Source organism: Poromitra crassiceps, assembly GCF_964638095.1.
Source record: "Poromitra crassiceps genome assembly, contig: HAP1_SCAFFOLD_179, whole genome shotgun sequence".
NCBI classification, from domain to species: Eukaryota; Metazoa; Chordata; class Actinopteri; order Beryciformes; family Melamphaidae; genus Poromitra; species Poromitra crassiceps.
The window spans coordinates 71814-88830 of NW_028152201.1; the positions used below are offsets into that span (position 1 = coordinate 71814).

At 45.6% G+C, this 17017-nt stretch overlaps 1 protein-coding gene across 1 annotated transcript in view; it reads right to left on the reverse strand.

The window, feature by feature from the left end:
- The window catches only part of LOC310770695 (CTD small phosphatase-like protein 2-A), a gene marked incomplete at its 5' end in the record, with an annotated part of 24209 nt that continues 7192 nt past the window's right edge, over window positions 1–17017 (reverse strand). The window contains 5 exons of the mRNA XM_083663427.1: window positions 1–348; window positions 1495–1590; window positions 2608–2725; window positions 14990–15069; window positions 15941–16003. Coding sequence (XP_083519553.1) covers window positions 292–348; window positions 1495–1590; window positions 2608–2725; window positions 14990–15069; window positions 15941–16003 — 414 coding nt within the window. The 3' untranslated portion in view covers window positions 1–291. The remainder of the gene's footprint in view (window positions 349–1494; window positions 1591–2607; window positions 2726–14989; window positions 15070–15940; window positions 16004–17017) is intronic.

The following is a 17017-nucleotide window of genomic DNA, read 5'->3' on the forward strand; positions in this document are numbered from 1 at the left end:
AATGATTTATTCACAACATAATATTTACAGTACATCAATTCTATTTGCAAAAAAAGAACAGCGAAATTAATAGAATTTAAAGTTACGAGTATAAACAGTATAACAGTATAAAAGTGCCACACAGCCTTTCAAGTCATTAGGGGAGACAGAGGGTGTGCTGCTGGCTTCAAGACGGTACAAGTCAAGCTGCATCTAGGATTCAGTCTGGAACCGACAGTCCGAGGGAGAGGAGCAGGGTTGCCAGATCTCATGAGAGAAACAAGCAATCGAAGCGGGGAGCGGTGTCAGTCTTCAGACAGCAGCCGGTGGAAATGATCCTTCCTCCTCCAGCGTCTCCCGGAAATCCTCCTAAACACACACATACGAGAACACACACACACACACACACACACACACACACACGAGAACACACACACACACACACACACACATACGAGAACACACACAGACACACACACGAGAACACACACACACACACACACACACACACACACACACACACACACACACACACACACACACACACACACGAGAACACACACACACACACACACACACACACACACACACACACACACACACACACACACACACACACACTAGACATCAATACCACAATAATCACAAGGAGTTTTATTCCATAGACTGATATCATGTGGAGTAACTATGAAGGTATAATCAAGGTAAATAATCATAGTTTCAGCAGCTGACCAGATGTTTGGAGAACAGGACTAGGGTTGCAACTACCGATTATTTTCATTATGGATTTATCTGTTGATTATTTTCTCGACGAATCAATTAGTCATTTGATCTATAAAATGGTGAAAAATGGCGATCACTCTTTTCCCCAAAGCCTAAGGTGACACCCTCACATGTAAAATGGTAAATTAACTGGATTTATATACTGTAGTGCTTTTTGGCAGTCTGACGACCGCTCAAAGTGCTTTACAGTAATGTCTACATTCACCCATCCATGCTCACATCACACACCGTCGCAATCTGCAGTCATGCAAGGTGCCAACTTCCAAAAATGGCCACTTGAGGCTGGCTGCAAAAGGGAGTCATTCCCCATTCACCTCATGTTAAAACGCCTGACTTTACAGCAGAAATAAACATGTTTACAGCCCTGGCTGGTACAAAAAACAGTTTTGGTCTCTATAGTTAAGTTCTAAGCCAACTGTATGGGGGGCGAAGTTCTATCTAATTCACCCGTTTAGAGTAAAATAGATGATAAAAAATAAAGGCTTGGGCGTGATTGACAGGTCGCCTGTCCAGTGATTGCGCAGCTCGCTGATCAAGGACCAATATCGCCCTTGACTATTTCTCAGAATTCAAAAAACATATTTTATTCATGGTAGGAATGGGCCTCTATCAAGAAAAATAAAGAAATAAAAATAAAAATAAAATAAATTAATAATAACAATAAAACAAAAATCATCCACAAATGAAACAAGCGGGTAATAAAGGTGATGTCATGTGATAGCAGTGACTCACAGTGGTAGCCAGTTGATCCAGGTAGGGGATGAGCCTCTGCAGCTCTGTGTCCTCCTGCGCTCCAGACCAGCTCGTGATGGGCATCGTGTTCCTCAGCTACAAAACAAAATAAAAATCACCCTCAATTCATACAAACGCTCTTCCCTCTGTACTGAGGTGAGATAAGAGGGAGTTACATTAGTACACCACCTCAAATACAAACGCTCTTCCCTCTGTACTGAGGTGAGATAAGAGGGAGTTACATTAGGACACCACCCCAAAAGGTCTCTTTAAAAAACACAATTGTAAGTCTTCATGTTTGGAATTCATCTTCTTAACATGACATTTTTCGAGCTGCAAACTGTGCTACAATTGTGACTGAGACGGATAAATGAAATTTAAAATCCCTGGAAACCAAAATCCACAAAAACCTTCTAACTATTAAATTTAGGGTCTTATGTTAGTAATTGTGTGCCTCAGAAAATGGTTGACATTACTTTCAACCCTAACCCCAAAAATCAACACTTTTCTACAAGGTCTGGATTTCCATTTCCTCATTGAAGAGAGCGGTGCGCGCGGTGCTAAAATGCATGATCTTATCACGTCATAAGATTTAATCGAATCACACGCATGCACGCACGCGCGCACACACACACACACAAGCGCTGTGCACTCGCAGCGGCAGAGATCTCTTCCTCTCTGTCAGTAGGCTATGCGCCGAGCAACACACGCACACACGCGCGCACGCACGCACGCACACGCACATGCACACACACACACACACACACACACACACACACACACACACACACACACACACACACACACACACACAATAAATAAAAATAATTAATAATAAAAAAATATTTCTGGTTTCCAGGGACTTTAAATTCTTGGTTGATACTAATTGAGTCCACATTAGGGCCACGGACCTCCATTTGATGAAATGTTGTCTCTCGGACCCAAATATGAGAATATTTGTATTGTCAGATATGATTTTGTCCAGAATTCCATCATGTGTATTGTAGGTAGAGAGATAACAGTGAAGCTATGATCAAACCAGTCGTTCTGATACATTCTTTAATTGTGTTAGCTTCTTGTAGGTGGGTTGAGTAGGTGGGTGTGGGTGCTTACATGGTATGGGTAGGTGTGGGGGGCATTGTCCAGGACCACCATCTTGGCCAGGTCTCTGCCCAGAACGCCCAGGTCCTTCACATAATGTCCCAAGACACAGATGCAGTCCTCCTGGGGCCTGTACTACAAAGCAAGATTAGTGGTTTAGCGAGGTAACTTCAGGTTTAAACCTGGTTTGGCCGTACTACAAAGCAAGTTAACTTCTTACCGACATATATTTCCATAGCAACTTATGCTTCACACTTAACCTGGTCCGCAGCAGGTTAAGTTGCAAGGATAAGATTAGACCTTAAATACACCGCCCACGAACCAATCAAATCAGCAGTTTGGAAAAATGGCCAACCCCTTTCTGGACGAGGAAGGAGCACAAATTGTAATGTTGAATTAACCAAGGACTAAAGCCTTGCACTTGTTGCAGGCTACATTTTAATTAAGCCCTACTTACCACTTTGGAATATGTTTTTATATATTCATTTTTGTGCTCTCAAGTAGCCTAGATACGTTGTTTGACCCCGCTGATCGATTGCAGCTGAATAGTGAGTGGAGACATATCACTAAACCGGCATAAAAAGGTTACATAAACGTCTCCAAAGCGCACGGTGCCGTGTGCGCAACGGAGCTGAGACTGACGTTGGGTTGGAATTGAAATGGTCATACAGCCTACTACATCTAAGCAATTTAATATGGGATCACCTGCACACAGGCGATCCCATATTAAGATGATTCATATCTAGGCTACTCCTGCATTTTGCAGCTGCAACTCTGTTGCTTTTGGCCTGTATGATGTGATTGAACTTCATATTTCCAGCATCATTATATGAAATATGGAGATATGCGACTCTGCTGACATTACAATAGCCATGTGACCACAAAATAGACTATTTTTTAAAAATGAAATCTATGCCCGCACATACCGTGTCGATTCAGTTCAGAAGCATTTATTTTATTTTATTATCATTCTTTTTTTTATTGATTAGCCTATAGGAATTATTCAATCAGTGCGACTAAACACATTGATTTTATTTTATTTTATTTTATTTTATTTGACGGTTACAAATTGAAATACAATATACTGAACAAAGTACAGACACGGATCATTATTATTCATTGAGCCTAAATGGTCTATAGCTACATACGGATTTTGGACTGAGATAGATTACACATTGCTTCCACAAAAGACTGTAGATAGAGAGCTGTAGATAGCCTACGAAACCGCTCTTCAAATAAATTACTGGTGTGGATAAAAGTGGTCACTTTAGACAGTCATTCGGAACAGTAATAATATCCAACGCAGATTTGTATTTGCGGTTTCATTCAATGAGGAAATAGGCGTGTCTGGCGCTGTCGGAGTTGGAGCAGTCCATATTGCACTCTGATTGGCAGTTGTTAAAAACCACGCCTCTTTTGCGGGCACGAGCTCCAGTGCACGGGCATTTTCATGTGCACGCGCTGTCAGCTTGATTAGAAAAACCTGGTTCGAGTTAACGAGTGCCAATCGACGTTCGTAGTACAAGTTAACTACAATCGAGCTGATCTGGTTTAGACAAACCAGATCAAGGGACAGATCCTGGATCTTCTAATACAACATTCGTAGTACAGGCCTCTGGTACAGACGGTACCTAGATAAAGACATAAACAACAAGTCACACAACATGCTGGACGCTTCAAGCTCATTTTACTGCTCAACTCATTAAAGTCGAGCTGAACCCGTTCGTCACGTGCGTCTGAGTCCGTTTTAGACTGAAAACAAATTGAGAGGCGGACCATATATGGTGTTGATGATTTGATTTGACAATTGTCGACTGGCTTTTGCATTGGTCAATCATGGCGTGTTCAACCCCCAAATCGAGTGGGATTCAGCGTGTTGTCGTGCTACGCGAGTGGGATCCGCAGAGTACCAGGCAGCCACCTGCTTCATGCGGAGCGAGCGGACAATCCGATGCATGGGTGCTGCCCGCCCGCCTGGAATCTCCGAGGGGCGACCCCTGACCACCACGCTCTCAAGCGCGCGCCATTTACGCTATTTCTGTAAATACGATATTCCTGGAATGCGCGTTTTAACGAGCCAGTTACATTTCTTTGCATTCTTAGAGATTATAGTTTTTGTTTTTTGTTCATGTTTCATACAATTGGCCAAGTTAGTAGTTAGTTTATGGGATAGGAATTCTGCCAGATGACAGGCACTAGGCGCCATTTTCTACTTCATTTGGAAGAGAAAATTATCCTGAAATGAAGATTTGATTGATAGCTGCATGTCATGATATGATTGGTTGAAATGGGGTAAAAATTTGATAGTACTAGGTGACATCAGCAAACTGTAGATTACTGTTATCAATGACATCTTGAAAAATGAACTTTTGATGTGAAAAAGTGTGAAAAACTAAAGAAATTATATTTTTGTGATTTTTTTGGCATACATTATTAAATAGGTGCACTGCATACCCAGGTATTTGAACTAAAAGAAAAGAAAAGTCATTTTTGGGTTCAGCTCGACTTTAACACATTCACTGGCAATGGCGAGTTGACTCGTCAAAAAAAATCCAACGGTTGACTGCCAATGACGAGTTGAGTCGTCAAAAAAAAACGGTGGGACGTGGATCAATGCCCCCCACGTCTCCTATAAAAATATTGGAGCCACCGAACGTGTACAACCCATTCCACCGACCCACTAAGTGGCGACAGTGCTCTCCCGACTAGAGGAAGGCAAGCAAAAAGCAGTGTGAGGAAGCCATTCTCATGAAAATGGATTGGCGAAAACGCTTTCGCTTTCGCGTTTGGGAGCTGGCGGGGGGGGATTGCAAATTTGCATAATAGATTATGGGTGCAAGACACTTTGAAACACGCAGCATAAATAAGACCAGAGTCGCAAAAGCTTCATCAAAGCTCTCAACCGAAAACCCAAGAAACGAGCGAGCCCATCCAGACTTGCCTAGCGGCCGCCAGCAGACAGGAGCAGCAGCAAAGCAGTGAGCCTGGTGACGGGAGGTTACAGCAGCAGCAGAAACGAGCTTGTGACACGCCCGCTGCAGCCAAGAAGAACACACACGGAGGGAGGAGTTTGAAGGAGAGGGGTGTTTCCTGCTGTTATGGAGGAAATTACTGTTCAAAACTATTGTTTAGATGTCTGACGTCTTACTGATGCCAAAAATGAATGGTTAAAGTGACTGTTCTATCGAATTTCACAAAAAGCTAATTATCTCAGCTTAAATTTTCAGACGCTGAAACCATGCTGTATTCAAGTGCTAATGCCTACATAACTACTAACTCTACAAACTAACTCTTTTAGACAGAGAAAGCACACATTCTATTAGTTCTTTTGAGATATTTTGTGTTCACAAAATCTTAGCAGAAAAGAATCCTTGGGTCTTGAAAGATGAGCCAGAATCCTCAAAAAAACCCTCTGGCAGAAGCTACCTACAGTAAAAAAAAAACGGCTGGCAGTGAATGTGTTAAGAATGTTTACACGCATGCACACCAATATTGTCCACTATTATTCCCGTTAGTTATGGAATGGCATACTGTGGTTCTTTCCTGTCTGTGGGATGGGCGGACTATTTGTGTGTTTTTTCTTTTTAAAAGGGATTACGATTTTCATGTAAATAAATGTCTGTAAAGTCACTATATATCCTCAAGTGAGTTAACACAATGGTGATTAAGCCCATCGCCCATTGATGGAAGCCCTTGCATCTCTCTGTATTGCAACATTTATGAACTTGTGTCTGTGGCGACACTTTCCCCGCCCCCCAAACTAAAAAACAAAGATATCACAAGCGGCGCACAGTTCTTGACGTCTTTGTCATCACCCAGCACCCGCCAGAGAGGGTAGGCGGAGTCGAAGCAAGTTGCCGTTTCTGCGTTATTATGATCCCACTGGAGATTTGGGCAGAACACAACCTGCGCCCGCCTACGCAGCAGTCAAGCGTCAGGATTGGCCAGGAGCGAGCCTTTACAGGATCCATGAGCACCGCTGACCAACTTCTTCATTTGAGATGTGTGCGTGGATTATGAAGATTTGATTGACAGCTGCGTGGTTGGCGTCCAAGTGTTGCATTACTGCCCCCTACTGGCCAACTTAAATGTATTAAGAAGAAGAAGGAAAAAAACCTTCACGTCACATATGCACCACTGTGTGGATCTCATCTGCAATTACTGCTCATGGCCATAGGTGTTGTCAGAGACAAGAAAATGTAAATCTTCCGTATTATCACCTTAACTTTCAAATAAACCAAACCAAACCAAAATGACAATATTCTGAATTGTATACAGGTGAGCATATTCCGTTTGGATATTCTGAATTAGGCTTTAATGTAGCATTTTTTAAGACGTGGGATATGTTGATATTATTCTGGTTTTAGGAGCATTCTTTGGACAACAAGCACATTCAGAACATGCGTCTCAATCAGGGGGTTTTGATGACAGTTTGCGACAGACCTGGCCTCTTGCCTGAGGCGTGTGCGCAGGCGTCGACCAGGAAGGTCGCTTGTTGCAGCTGCTCGTTCGTTTCCGTGCTCTTTGTATTATTATTATTATTATCGCTCTTTTCTAACACTTATCGTGTGTATATATTGTGTAAATAGTGTATCCGCCTGTAACCATGCGGTTCAGAGGAATTTTTAACGTATTTTTGACCGGTTTACTGCTTCTACAATGTATCGCCTGGGGACAACAGCTGGCGCCAGGACATGTGGCCATTGTTTACAGCAGAGCACAGCTGCTGGAGCTCCGTTCGCCGGACGGCGAGTCGGTCCCAGCGCCGCTTATTCCGGAGGAACTGATAGAGAATGCACGGCGTGGTAGGAGGGGGAGAGGCAGGAGAGCGAGGCAGAGAAAAAACGAAGCCAGAAGAGAACGTCGGAGATTCAAGCCTAATCTCCCCTCGCTGATGATGGGCAACGTCAGATCGATATCGAATAAAATGGAGGAATTAACAGGTCTGGCGAGGACTCAGAGGGAATTTCGCGAGTGCAGCCTAATGTGCTTCACGGAAACCTGGCTAAATAAGGACATTCCGGACTGCAACGCATCTATTGATGGCTTCCAGACTATACGGGCAGACCGTGATAGCACTTCGAGCGGTAAAAGTAAGGGAGGTGGCCTTGCCATTCTTGTTAACAATAAATGGTGTAATCCGGCCCATATCAGCATTAAAGAACGCTCGTGCTCACCTGACACGGAGCTTTTAGCCGTGGGATTACGGCCATACTACGTACCTAGGGAATTCTCTCATGTGATTGTTGTGGCGATCTACATCCCACCTTCCGCTAATCCGATATCAGCGTGTGACATTATCCACAACGCCATTGCGGGACTCCAATCTAAGCACCCGAGTGCATTGATACTGATATCAGGAGATTTTAATCACGTGACTATGTCAAAGACACTGCCCAACTTTAAACAGTACGTGAGCTGTAGCACTAGGGGCGATAAAACTATTGACTTGATGTATACGCGAACGTGAAGGATGCTGCCTACTCTTCGTCACCCCTCCCCCCGCTTGGCCGCGCCGACCACAACCTAGTCTACCTCAGATCTAGATATACCCCGATGGTAAAAAAGCTGCCTGTATCCTCCAGGACAGTGAGGGTATTGTAACGTATCGGTGATACGCCAAAGAACGGAGCGTTGTAGTTGGTACAGGTTCTTTATTCACAGGCTTCTTTAGCTCCTAGCAGCTAGCTTCACAGAGCTAGCTCTACACACAACACCCGGTCTCGCTCACTCCATAGCTTGACTCCCCCGGCACAGCGGCCGCTGGTCCTATATACCCCGTTTCCCCTAGGAACGCACCCACACACATTAGTTCCTAGCTACAATCTAGACACTTCTCTTGTACATCACATTACAGGTAATACCTGGATTACCCGACACGTTACATACTCCTCACCCAACATTAGCTCAATGCCCACATTGACACCCACAACCCACACATATCCCCCTGTACCAAAACACACCACCCCACAACATTTTGTATTCCCCCAATTTGTCTCTTATTATTTCACTACTTCTTAATTTTCGTTCCACCACCACCATTTGCATTTCTTCTCATTTCTTCCCTCTTTTCCCATTCCTTAAATTCAACCCACATTTCAATTCTCTTTTTTTACACACATTTCAATTTACCAATAACCCCCACATTTACCTTATTTCGTTTTCCTCTTTTCTTTACACTCATCTTCAATTCAACCCACCTATAATTTCAGTTCGACAATAACCCCCAACATTTACATCATTCTTTTTTCATTACCTTCATTTAAACCTTTTTTTCTTATTCACATTATCCCACTTCACTTCAACCACTATTTCCATCCCCCCTTTTACAGCTTCTGTCCCCCCTGAAGTACATTACAGTCGACACAACTAAGGCAGTAGTCCTCTACGTCTCCCTTCATCTGTACCCAGTAGAAAACCCGACAAAGGCGGCTGAGTGTTTCTTCAGCCCCTCGATGCCCCTGACCCCTGCGGCCCCTGTGCGCCCCCCGTAGCGCCAGTCCCCGCAGGCAGCTGGGCACCACCACGACGCTGCCACTCTTTCCGCGCCCATCTAACCCCAGAATCCCCGACTCCCTCACCCTCAGGTCCGGAAACAACTCCCACAGTTCCTTCGTGGTACTTGAACACATGCACATCTCCTCCAGGCGAGGCCGGTATCCGGCCGCCACCCACCTGTACACCGGTCCAACGCTAGCGTCCTCCGCCTGTCTGCGTATCCACTCCTCCAGATCGACATCCTCCATAGTCACATTCTCATCCTCCCGGTCTTGCACTCGCTCGTCCTCCCGTCCCGCTCCCCCAGGGGGCGGCGTGTTGAGGACAGCAGGGCGGACACCATCGGCGTCGATCTCCACCTCGACTTTCTGCAGTGCAGCCGTGGGGGTTGTGTAGCGGCTTGGTTGGGCCGGTTCCTCCAGCGTTGACCTCTCTCGCTCCCCCGGGGACACGAGCGCCACTCCCCCGACTGTAACAGCACTGCAGGTGATGTCGCTCACTTCCCTCTGGCTGTTCAAAACGATCCCCGCTCCAGAGCAGCTAGCCTGGGCCGGATCAACAGTCACTCTCCTGCCCAGCACAATCGGCTCTGTACTGCCCCGCTGCTCCGCCGCTTGTTGCTCAGGCTGCTCCACTGCTTGTTGCTCGGGCTGCTCCCCCGGCTGTGTGTCTCTTCCAGCGTTCACACTCTTAGTGCAGTCTCTAGCTAAATGTTCAGGCGACCTGCACGTCCAACAAAGTCTCACCTGTCCACCGCCCGCACGTCTCTCCTCTCCCGCTGTTCTCCAGTCCTCGACAGCTTCTTGACATTCTCTGGCTAAATGTCCGATCGCGCCGCATGCCCAGCAGGCTCCCTGCTGTCCATGTCGTTGTCCCGCATACCCGGTCCGTCTCCCGGGCTCGCTTCGGCACCACCTCGCCACGTGGCCCGGTTCTCCACAGCTCCAGCACAGTCTATTTTGTGGCTCCTCCGTCCGCTTCTCTCCGTGCTGCGCGAGCTCTCGTAGCAGCTCCATAAGCCCCTCTGCCCAGGCTGGTATCGTCTCCAACAGCCGTCTGACTTCTTTCAACACACGGGCTTCCATGGCCGCCAGCGCCGAGCTGATCTCTGTCGTCAGCTCTTCTTTTCTCCCGTTCGCCGACAGGCATTCTTCTAATCGCACCATCACACGTGGCGCTCGTAGCAGCTAGCTCACACAGCTAGCTCGCTACCGCTAGTTCGCTCGAGCCTTTGATCTCCAACTTTTCTCCGCCGTTCCTCCTCACTCTCTCCCCTCTTGACCGAATCAGAGGCGCTACCGCTTTACTGCCTGACACCAATGTAACGTATCGGTGATACGCCAAAGAACGGAGAGTTGTAGTTGGTACAGGTTCTTTATTCACAGGCTTCTTTAGCTCCTAGCAGCTAGCTTCACAGAGCTAGCTCTACACACAACACCCGGTCTCGCTCACTCCATAGCTTGACTCCCCCGGCACAGCGGCCGCTGGTCCTATATACCCCGTTTCCCCTAGGAACGCACCCACACACATTAGTTCCTAGCTACAATCTAGACACTTCTCTTGTACATCACATTACAGGTAATACCTGGATTACCCGACACGTTACAGTATGGTCAGAGGAGGGAACTGAGGCGCTTAGAGCCTGCTTTGAGGTAACGGACTGGCAGGCACTCTGTGACCCACATGGAGAGGATATAGATGGAATCACAGAGTGCATTACGGACTACATAAACTTTTGTGTGGACTGCAACATACCCACAAAGGTAATAAAATGTTTTCCAAACAACAAAGCTTGGGTAACTAAAGACATTAAGGCCATCCTGAACGCCAAGAAAAGTGCATTTAGGTCGGGGGACAGAGACAGGATCAGAGCCATCCAGGGAGAACTGAAAGCGAGCATTAGAGTAGCTAAAGAGTGCTATAGGGCAAAGCTGGAGGCAAAGCTTCAGCAGAACAATATGAGAGAGGTGTGGAGAGGTGTGAGAGCCATCACGGGCTTTAACAAAGCAGGGGGCGGGGGGGTGGAGGGGGGGGGTTGATCGGGCCAATGAATTGAATCTGTTTTTCAACAGGTTTGATGCAGCTGGCCCGGGTGCCCCCTCCCCCGACTCTCCTGACTCTCCTGACGGCTGCATTCCAACAGCAGCCCCCGCCACACGGCTCTCCCCCCCCCCCCGCCCTCTCTCTGGCTCCGGCTGATGGCCCACTTGATGGCCCCCCTCCCCCCCCCCCTCATACCCCGTCACCCAGAGACTAGGTCATATCCCCCCCCCCTCCCCCAAAGGGCTTCAGAGCTGAGGATGCCACCCCCCCCCCCCCCCACCCACGCTGACCATCACAGCGGACCAGGTGAAGAATCAGCTGATGAGACTACACACGAGAAAAGCAGCTGGCCCGGATGGCGTCAGCCCTATGGTGCTCAAAGCCTGTGCCCCCCAGCTGTGTGATGTACTGCAGCTGATCTTCAACAAGAGCCTGAGTCTCCAAAAGGTCCCCGTGATGTGGAAAACGTCCTGTATCGTTCCTGTACCGAAAAAGCCAAGACCCAGCGGCTCCAATGACTACAGGCCGGTAGCTTTGACGTCCCACATCATGAAGACCCTGGAGAAACTCGTCCTGCAGCAGCTCAGGCCTATAGTCAAATCATCCCTTGACCCCCTCCAGTTCGCCTACCAGCCCCGACTGGGAGTGGAGGACGCGGTCATCTACCTGACCAACCGTGCCTACGCTCACCTGGACAACCCAGCCAGCACTGTGAGAGTCATGTTCTTTGACTTCTCCAGTGCGTTCAACACCATCAGGCCGGCTCTACTGGGCGAGAAGCTGACGGCGATGCGAGTGGATGCCCCCCTGGTGGCCTGGATTGTGGATTACCTGTCTGGCAGACCACAATATGTGCGCTTACAGAACTGTGTGTCAGACAGAGTGGTCAGTAATACTGGAGCTCCACAGGGGACGGTCTTCTCTCCCTTCTTCTTCACCATCTACACCACGGACTTCACCTACCTGACTGAGTCTTGCCACCTTCAGAAGTTCTCTGACGACTCTGCGATAGTGGGATGTATCAAAAATGGTGACGAAGATGAGTACCGGGATGTGGTGGCCAACTTTGTCACATGGTGTGAGGAGAACCACCTGCAGCTCAACGTGTCAAAGACAAAGGAGCTGGTGGTGGACCTGAGGAGGGTCAAGGCTCCGGTGACCCCTGTTTCAATCCACGGGGTCAGTGTTGACATAGTGGATGATTACAAGTACCTTGGAGTGTACATTGACAACAAACTGGACTGGGCTAAGAACTCTGATGCACTCTACAAAAAGGGGCAAAACCGTCTCTACTTTCTGAGAAGACTGAGGTCCTTCAACGTCTGCCGGACCATGCTGAGGATGTTCTATGAGTCGGTAGTGGCTAGTGCCTTCCTCTATGCTATTGTGTGCTGGGGCAGTAGGCTGAAGGCGGCGGATGCCAACAGACTTAACAAACTGATCCGTAAGGCCAGGGACATTGTGGGGCTGGACCTGGGCTCTCTGACTGCGGTGTCAGAGAAGAGAACGTTATCCAGGCTACGCTCCATCATGAGCAATGTCTCGCACCCACTCCACGGCGTGCTAGTCAAACACAGGAGTACATTCAGTGAGAGACTGATTCCACCTAGATGCAGCACGGAGAGGCACAAGAAATCATTCCTGCCTGTGGCCATTGGCCTATTTAATGCCTCTCTTAAAAGAGCACCTCGGAGACGCTCAGTCTCCCTGAGATTGAGCCAGCCGATAGGCTAACTAGAAATGTGTCTGGCTGAGCCACGTGTAAAGTATAGGGCAAGCCGAATAATAATACATGTTTCAGTGTGCAATAATTTAGATAGGTTACTATTTAGATAGGTTTAGTAGGTTGTACTACTTTGCTCCTATCGCAGTAATACTGGTTAACGTTTATACTGTTTATACTGTTTACTCCATGCTATGTTGTGTTGTTGTTTCTTCTATTCTGCTTATTTTACTATTGCACTACTACTGTGTATTTATTTTAGGATATGTGTGTTTTGTGAACGAGCAGCTGTGATTTGTCCCAATTTCCCCCCGGGGATTATTAAAGTCTTTCTGATTCTGATTCTGATTCTGATTCACAGTCAGCTACAGTAGCTATGTGCTTGTAAACAAACCAACTAGCCAGAGATGCATCCCCGAAAGAAAAGCCCACTTTTCTGGTGGGAAGGAGAAACCCTTTCAGCCATTATGAAAGACTTGGATATCAACAGGTTTTCATTATGAAAGACTTGGATATCAACAGGTTTTCATTATGAAAGACTCGGATATCAACAGGTTTCTGGATATGTGCAAATATCCCAACGCGGACCTTTTCAAGAAGGTGTTTGAACGCATGAAAGGTGGAGTCTTTTTTCGGAGTAAGGGCAAAAACTTGAATATTTTGTGTGTGTAAACGTAGTCAGTGACTGTAATTCAGACTGGATAAATCCCAGACGCTGACGAGGCAAATTACAGGGAAAAAATAGCAAGAAGCACCTCGACTAACAGGAAGACACGGACGCAGAAGGGTTCACTGTAACTGATAAACCTGATGGAGTGTGAGTCTCTGTGTGGTGGAAAACTTTGATGAAACACAGGTGTAACTGATAAACCTGACGGAGTGTGAGTCTCTGGCCCAATCCCAAACCACTCCCTACTCACTACCACTTCACTACCGAGTGCCACTCCAAATGGAGTTCCACTCGCAGCTGTAGAGGGCACTGCTGATTAAGGGGAGAGGCATAAAAGAGAAGCCGAACAAGTGAGACGCCCTCGCTACCTTACCGGAAACAGGAAGGAGCCGTCACCATGGAGACGGACAGACGCGTTGCCTGTGTCATGCTGTTCCACAATAGACGTGATTTCAATGGGCCGTCTATGATTTAGCTCTCATATAGCCGGCTAATGTATAGACCTATTTTAGACCAAGCAGTAAATACATTATTAAAATGAATAATTAGCAGTAAATACAAAAATATACACTAGAGAAGTCCTCCACGTTAGCATAAAAGGTAATTTATCTGAGCACAAGATTTTAACGTTATGTCTATGCTTAGCTCTCATTTAGCCCAGGATAATGTTGTCTATGCATAGACATGTTTTAGACTACACACAAAATGTATATATTTTTTAATTAATAACCATCCACAAATATGAAAAAGACACACATGGGCTACAAAATAAAGCTTCTAAGTCCTTTTCGCTGAGCGTTATTGCGGTGTTTATTTTTTCGATTTTTCAGAAATTCGCTTCCGACGCGTCGGAACACATCTGTGGATTGACAGGTGGGTCAAAACTCGCATCGCAATTTCGTGCTGTATATTCGCATCGCTCTTGACTGTGTTTATTAGGTCTATGCTTAGCTCTCATTTAGCCACTTTGTCTTGAATACAGTAGCCTATACCCTCTCAATTGTGGACTAATAACTCGACATATTCCATGATTTAGTTCGAGATGTAAAGTCACTATGAGGGAAATAAAGGTACGTGTTTGATCTAAAATACTTGGAAGAAGTAGACGGAACTAACTTACACTTGAATGGTGTTTCCTCCGGACGTAGTTTCTGCAGCAACCGTCGGCGAGCCTGCACCAGTGCAGACTCGCTGTTTAAGGGTTTGACAAGCCGCCTGCACTCAGTAGGAATTGGTTTGGGACGCCCTTAATATGGCGGACCTACGCGTGAACGCGCAAACGGAGGGGTAGTGGATAGGGTTAGGGGATAGGGGCTGGTTTGGGATTGGGCCTCTGTGTTGTGGAAAACTTTGATGAAACACAGGTGTAACTAATAAACCTGACGGAGTGTGAGTCTCTGTGTTGTGGAAAACTTTGATGAATGACTTTGATGGTGTACGCGGATGTGGGGAAGACGCACCGAAACAGCTTCTGGTCGGGGTCCAGGATGTCCAGGATCTTCTCTGCGTACTGCTTCTTGGCTGTCGTGTAAACAAACATCTGGAACACAAACAAACAGCAGCTGAAAACATCCCACCCAGAGCAGAGCGCTAACACGCTTTACCACAGTTTATTTGCATGTATAAAGACGATAAGATAAGCCGCACAGAAAGATACTGTGAGAGCAAAAGTTCAATCACCTTACATTTACCGTTTGTGTAGAGAGACAAAAGAAATGGGGGAAATGCCTATAATATTATTCAGTCACTATATATATACCGTAAATTTCGGACTATAAGCCGCGGCTTTTTCCCCGTTTTTTGGCCCCTGCGGCTTATATAACGGTGCGGCTTATCTATGGATTTTTTCAGCAAAAATAAAAATAAAAAACGGAATTCTCTCTTCTTTAGCACTCTTTCTAACTATAAATCCACTTCTGTTTTAATTTCCTCTCTTGCCCTCTTTTCACCACACCGCGGACACTGTGTGCACTGTAAAAAAAAACACAGGTGGTGTTGTGTTATGTTGTTTTGTTGAAATGTTAATAAATGGGAGCTTCCTCAAACAGCCATCTCTTTCCCGACAATCCCCTCTGTGCACGAACCCTTACATATGGTAATTAAACATTAAAACAAAAAACAAAACAAAAAAAAAAACATTAAAACACCCGCGGCTTATAGTCCGGTGCGGCTTATATATGTAACAAACAGGCAATTTTGCTGCTGCGGCTTATACTCCGGTGCGGCTTATAGTACGGAAATTACGGTATATATATATATATATACATATTCTGATGAATATTGTCACTGAAAACATACAGACAGAAAGCACTTGCTTGTCCAAAGAAAACTCTATTGTAGTGTAGTCACAGGAACCAGGCAGCTTCATTTTAAATATATTCAAAACTCGTTTTCTTGGGCGTGAAACTTACCTCGTAGATCTTTGCCATGGACTGCAGGAACTCCATCACATGCGGCCGCAGGACCATGTATACCTGATGAGAAGATGAGGGAGTCGATAAATAAAGTCCTGTACCATAATGAATGCATATATATTCTACATTTTCTCCTTAGTTCCTCCTTGTTCACCTAGCACTTCAGTCACACAAATATTTGACTAAATCTATTTTCAGGGTATATGCAGGAATCCCAAAGTTAAATTCACAACCTTTTAAGATTATAGAATCTGCTGCACAAAACACCCTTAAATCTTGTGCTTATGTTTTCCTTAAAATGTTTAGCCTTATTGAGAAGATTTAAGGGTGTTTTGTGCAGCAGAATCTATTTTATGGACACCTTAACTCTGACTCTAAGGGAAATCTTAACCTAAGGTGCTTTTTGTGCAACTGGGCCCAGGACTACATTTCCCACAAGCACCGCTGTCCCTCTCACACACACACACATGCAAGTCAGCAGCAGCAACAAACTAACAAGCTGTACTAACAAAGAACATTCAATAAATCAGGCAAAACAGGGGGCAGCTGAGGATCAACAGCTTTTTCCTCACTTTCCTGCGAGCGTTTGTCTGATTCACATCGCTTGTGATCAGCAAGTTACGTTCAAAATGTAATATACTACATATTACTAGTTACTTTCATTTGAAAGTAATAAGTTACTTTACAATATTTCTGTATGTGTAGAGTAACTTGTTACTTATTACACTACTTTTGCATTACTTTGACCAAAACAACAGCAGCAGCAGAATGACATCGCCACCCCGGAACCATCCCGAAAAATAATTTCAACCACCTTGAAGTCAGTGTAAACAATCCAACATTCTAAATGTTATTCTTTTCCTTTGTTATTGTCATCTATAGTGGTTATTTGCATAAAAACTCAGTTTGATTAGGAAATGATTGTATCTTTATTTAAACATGTGCTTTGATTTAATAAAATGTAACTCAATTTGTAACTTGAGTTACTTGACAAAGTAACTGGTATAATATTACTGAAATCCTATAAGTAATAAGTTATATTACTGAGTTACTGCTAAAAGTAATATATTACAT